The 5,836-nt window shown below is 35.3% G+C and overlaps 1 protein-coding gene across 1 annotated transcript; it reads right to left on the bottom strand.

Moving 5' to 3' along the window:
- Positions 1 to 3,504: 3,504 nt before the first annotated feature.
- On the bottom strand, positions 3,505 to 4,452 carry LOC127665852 (olfactory receptor 2M3-like). The gene has a single exon (XM_052158451.1). It carries the CDS (start codon positions 4,450 to 4,452, stop codon positions 3,505 to 3,507), a length of 948 nt encoding a protein of 315 aa, XP_052014411.1.
- Between the last annotated feature and the right edge of the window lie 1,384 nt (positions 4,453 to 5,836).

Below are 5,836 nucleotides of genomic sequence, written 5' to 3'. Positions count from 1 at the left end.
TTTCCTCATTTTCTGTTGTTAAATTTCCCTTTTCTTTTCTGATTTTGTTAATTTGAATACTGTCTTTGTGCCCTCTGGTTAATCTGGCTAAGGGTTTATCTATCTTGTTAATTTTCTCAAAGAACCAGATCCTGGTTTGGTTGAGTATGTTTAGTTCTTTTTGTTTCTACTCGGTTGATTTCAGCCCTGAGTTTGAATATTTCCTGCAGTCTAATCCTCATGCATGTAGTTGCTGATTTTTGTTCTAGAGCTTTCAGGTGTGCTGCTAAACTGCTACTGTATGCTCTCTCCAGTTTCTTTTTGGAGATACTCAGATCTATGAGTTTTCCTCTTAGCACTGCTTTCATTGTATCCCATAAATTTTGGTATGTTGTGCCTTCGTTTTCATTAATTTCTAAAGTATTTCATTTATTTTTTATTTCTTAAGTGATCAAGATTTCACTGAGTTAGGCACTATTCAACTTTAATGGGACTTCTGTTGCTTTTCTTGCTACTGAAGACCAGCCTTAGTCCATGGTGATCTGAAAGGATGCATAGGCTTATTTTAATCTTCTTGTATCTGTTGAGGCCTCTTTTCTGACCAATTGTATGGTCAATTTTGGAGAAGGTCCCATGAAGTCCTGAGAAGAAAGTATATTCTTTGGTTTTAGGATGAAATGTTCTATAGATATCTGTTAAATCCATTTGGTCTATAACTTTTGTAAGTTTCACTGTCTCAGTTTAATTTGTTTTTCTGATTTGTTCATTGATGAGAGTGGGGTGCAATATGTGCTTTGAGGTTTCATAAAGTTTTTATTTTTATCAATGTGGGAGCCTTTGAATTTGGAGCATAGATATTCAGAATTGAGAGTTCATTTTTGTAGATTTTTCCTTTGAAGAATATTAAGAGTCCTTCCTTATATTTTTGATAATTTTTCTTGGAATTTGATTTTTCGCTTCTTTCCTGGCATCATTTGTTTGGAAAATTGTTTTCCAGCCCTTTACACCGAGGTAATGTCTGTCTTTGATACTGATGTGTGTTTCCTGTATGCAGCAAAATTCTGGGTCCTATTTATGTAATCCAGTCTTTTAATCTATGTTCTTTTTATTGAGGATTGGTTCCATTGATGTTAAGAGATATTAAAGAATAGTGATTTTTTGCTTCCTGTTATTTTTATGTTTGTGTGGCTGTCTTCTTTTGGATTTGCTGAAAGAAGATTACTTTCTTGTTTTTCTAGGGTGTAGTTTCCCTCCTTGTATTGGACTTTTACATCTATTATCCTTTTTAGGGCTGGATTTATGGAAAGATATCATGTAATTTGTCTTTGTTTTGTCATGGAATATCTTGGTTTCTTCATTTATGGTAATTGAGAGTTTTGTTAGCTTTAATAGTCTGGGCTAGCATTTGTGTTTTCCTAGAGTCTGTAATACATCTGCCCAGGATTTTCTAGGTTTCATAGTCTCTGGCAAGAAGTCTGGGGTAATTCTGATAGGTCTGCTTTTATATATTATTTGACATTTTCTCCTTACTCCTTTTAATATTCTTTCTTTTTTGTGCATTTCGTGTTTTGCCTATTAAGTGATGGAAGGAATTTCTTTTCTGGTAGAATCAAATTGGAGTTCTGTAGGCTTCTTGTATGTTCCTGGGCATCTCAATCATTAGGTTAGGGAATTTTTCTTCTATAATTTTGTTGAAGATATTTACTGGCACTTTAAATTGGGAATCTTCACTCTCTTATATACCTATTATTTTTACATTTGGTCTTCTCATTGTGTCCTGGATTTCCTGGATGTTTTGGGTTAGGATGTTTTTGCCTTTTGTATTTTCATTGACTGTTGTGTCAATGTTTTCTGTGGTATCTTTTGCACTTGAGATTCTCTCTTCTATCTCTTGTATTCTGTTGGTGATATTTGCATCTATGTCTCCTGATCTCTTTCCTAGGTTTCCTATCTCCAGGGTTGTCACCCTTTGTGATTTCTTTATTGTTTCTATTTTCATTTCTGGATCCTGGATGGTTTTGTTCAATTTCTTTACCTGTTTGGTTGTGTTTTCCTGTAATTCTTTAAGGAATTTTTGTGTTACCATTTTAAGGGCTTCTACATATTTACCTGTGTTACCTTGCATCTCTCTCTCTCTCTCTCTCTCTCTCTCTCTCTCTCTCTGTATGTGTGTGTGTGTGTGTGTGTGTGTGTATGTGTGTGTTTGCATGTGTATATGTGAGTATATTGGCATGCCCAATATTTTGAATTAGACATTTTACTTATTTATGTTTCAAATGTTGTCCCCTTTCTTGATATCCTCTTAGAAAACACACTATGCCATCTTCCCTCCCCCTGCTCACCAACTAACCTACTTCTGCTTCACTGTCCTGGCATTCTGCTATACTTGGGCATCAAGCTTTCTCAGGACCAAAGGCCTCTCCTCCCTTTGCTGTCCAACAAGGCCATCTTCTGTTACCTATGCAGATTGATCCATGGGTCCTTCCATGTCTACACTTTGGTTGGTGGTTTAGTCTCTGGGAGCTCTGGGGGTACTAGTTTGGTCATATTGTTGTTTCTCCTATGGGGTTACAAGCTCCTTGGGTCCCTAACTCCATTTGGGACCTTGTGCTCATTCCAATGGTTGGATGATTGCTGTTGGGATTGCAAGCTTTTATTATTAGAATTAAATACTAATCTAAGAATGTGCAGCTTCACTTAGCCAAAATGTAAGGCCAACCTAGGCTGGAATCAATGGAAGAAACTCTCAAGGGTTTTGTATGGGCAATCACTGTGAGGGGAAAATGGTATTACTTATAATAATACATTGAACTGGCCACAGAAATAAATGAAATATTTGAACAAATTAGGATGGCAATTTTTTTTTCAGTTTTAATTTTATTGATTGCTAAAAATATACAATGATTAAAGAACGTGACTCATTACCATTTTTCAGTTCAATATATATATATATATATTCAATATATACATATATGAGAGAGACATACACACACATACACACAGGTTTTTAATTTTTAAAAATTGTTTAGTCTCTGTTTACAGTACAGAAGTTATACCCCTCCAGGTCTACCCTACAACTGTTCCATATCCCATTCCCCAAGAAGATGCCCATGCACCCCCACCCCACCCCACCAGACCTTCCAACTTCCTGAAGCCCCAAATCTCTCAAGGGTAAGGTGAATCTTCTCTTACTGAGTCCAGACCCAGGAGTACTCTGCTGTATATTGGCTGCCTGGTTGGTGGTTCAGTGTCTGAGAGATCTGCAGGGTCCAGGTTAATTTATATATAAATATATAATTAGTGTATTTATAACATGAATCAAATTAATATAATTATACATAATTAATAATATATGTTTACATATAAAGGATGCTTTTTAAAAATATGACTTGCTAGATAGCCTAGACAATTCTTGAACTTATTATGTTCATCGAGCTGGACGTTAAATCACAGCACTCCTTCTGCCTCAGGAATTATGCCCAAATATTTAAAACATGGCTTAAAAAAGCATAAAAATCAGCAAACTCATCCTGCTGCCTTATCCATGCCTAACAGCTTCATGAATGCTCTGGCTACTTCTTTGTTACAGAAGCTGTAAATTAGGGGGTTCAACAGTGGAGTAAGAATGGTATAGAAAGCTGACACTATTTTGTCTTGGTTGGGAGAATGACTAGAAGAGGGCCGCATGTATATGAACATGGCTGCACCATAGTATATTCCCACCACCATGAGATGAGAGGAACAGGTGGTAAAAGCTTTGTGGCGACTCTCAGAAGAGCCCATGTTAAGAACAGCAAAAATCACACGGATATAGGATGCAATAATAATGACTACAGGGAAAATAAGCATAATTACACAGCAGAAAAATATAATCTTTTCAAATATCAAGGTATCACTACATGAAAGAGTCATCAGGGCAGGAATGTCACAGAAAAACTGAGGTATTTCTCTGGTGCCACAATATGAAAAAGACAGTGCAGCTGCAACATCTATTATACCATCAAGGGAGCCAAGAATCCAAGAGGAGGCAGCCATTAGACTACAGATTTTATGACTCATGAGAATAGGGTACCTTAATGGATAGCAAATAGCTACATAACGGTCATAGGCCATTGCAGTCAACAAAAAACACTCAGATCCAAGTAGAGATACATAGAAGAATATCTGGAGTCCACAGCCAGCCATGGAGATGGACTTGTTGCCAGAAAGGAAATTAAAGGCCATCTGGGGTACAGTGGTAGAGATGAGCATGAGATCCATGAGAGAAAGTTGGCTGAGAAGGATGTACATGGGGGTGTGGAGATGGGCATCCAGGTAGATGAGAATCACCATCATAGAATTTCCTATGAAGGCCATGAAGAAGATACCCAGGATTAGGGAAAAGAAAAAGGTATGAAGAGGGCTGTGATCAAATAATCCTAGTAGGATGAAATCAGAGTTCCTGGTCCAATTGTTCCATTGTATCATGAGCATGTTCACTGAGGAGACAGAATATATAATAAAGGTTGTATTGTGTTATAGACATGTCTAATGGTTCCTTCCAATGTAGACAGACAGTGTTATAGAAATATAAGTAAATTCTTTTTTTGAGTATCATCTATTTTATTTGGTAATAGGAAAGGCTAAAGATTAATTTTAAGAGTGTTCTCTCTCTCTCCCTCTCCCTCTCCCTCTCCCTCCCTCTCTCTCTCTCCCTCCCTCTCTCTCTCTCTCTCTCTCTCTCTCTCTCTCTCTCTCTCTCTCTCTCTCTCACACACACACACACACACACACACACACACATGACTTTTTATTCTGTAGCTATGTCTGACTTTAAACTCATTGTTCTCTTGCCTTAACATCTGAAGTGTTGAGATTACAGATTTGCGTGCACCAGCATGGTTGGTTTGATATGACTTTCAAACTTATATTGTTTAGCAATAGACGAGTCTATGAAAACATATGTTAGAAATTTTATAATCTACTATGAGGAAGAAGTCAATATCCATGTGTAGTATCTGCCATCCTTTTCATAATATCTAACATTATGAAAACATTTCTGAGAACATGGAACTCCATGACCTTTCTATTACATTTTCCATGGATGTTACCATGCTACATTCTGACAAAAAAAAATCTATGTGGGAAAAAGAAGAAAATTACTGTTTAAATTACTAAATCAAATTAATTTACTAATTTACTAAGATGAATCTTGATTATCTTAATCCCATGAAAGCAGATACATTAACATTCCTAATTTAGAAATACAATAATCAAAATGTGTTTTTAATATTATAAAAGGTCATCATGGAAATAAACACAAACCAATATTTTTATCATTTAATAATTTTAACAGAATATTATACATAAATACTCTAAGATTAACAATTTCTCTGAATGGCATAGCTAGAGTGCACCATAACTGTGTTCTTCAAACTTTTACAACACATTACTTTACCTGTATGAACATTGATAATTATTCATCTTAAACATAATTTTTACTCATTAACCTTGAATAATTATAATATTTATATTATGTTGTTCCAAAAGACAATAAAATTACGTTTAAATTATTTCAACACTATGTTCATTTTAAATGAAACATGGGCAGGAGATTATCCTTACTTTACCTGTAGAGGTATACAATTTTTCAGGTTAGGAATATCTAACTTCTATTTTGTCAGTTATACACTATGTTAAGAGCTCATAACTAGGCCACAGCTGTATAATTCTTTTAAGATTCTTTATTGTTTCATTATTGTGTAAGAGAATGGGAAAAATGGAAGTAGTACAATGAGATCTATATGGAAAGTACAAATGTCTTTAATTTTTTGAAAAAAAAATTAAGAGCATGACTTTCTATATCTTCATGTCTAGC

This window comes from Apodemus sylvaticus, chromosome 15, assembly GCF_947179515.1.
Source record: "Apodemus sylvaticus chromosome 15, mApoSyl1.1, whole genome shotgun sequence".
Taxonomy (NCBI): Eukaryota; Metazoa; Chordata; class Mammalia; order Rodentia; family Muridae; genus Apodemus; species Apodemus sylvaticus.
The sequence above is the reverse complement of the archived record's forward strand: the minus strand, read 5'-3'. Positions and strand labels throughout refer to the sequence as shown.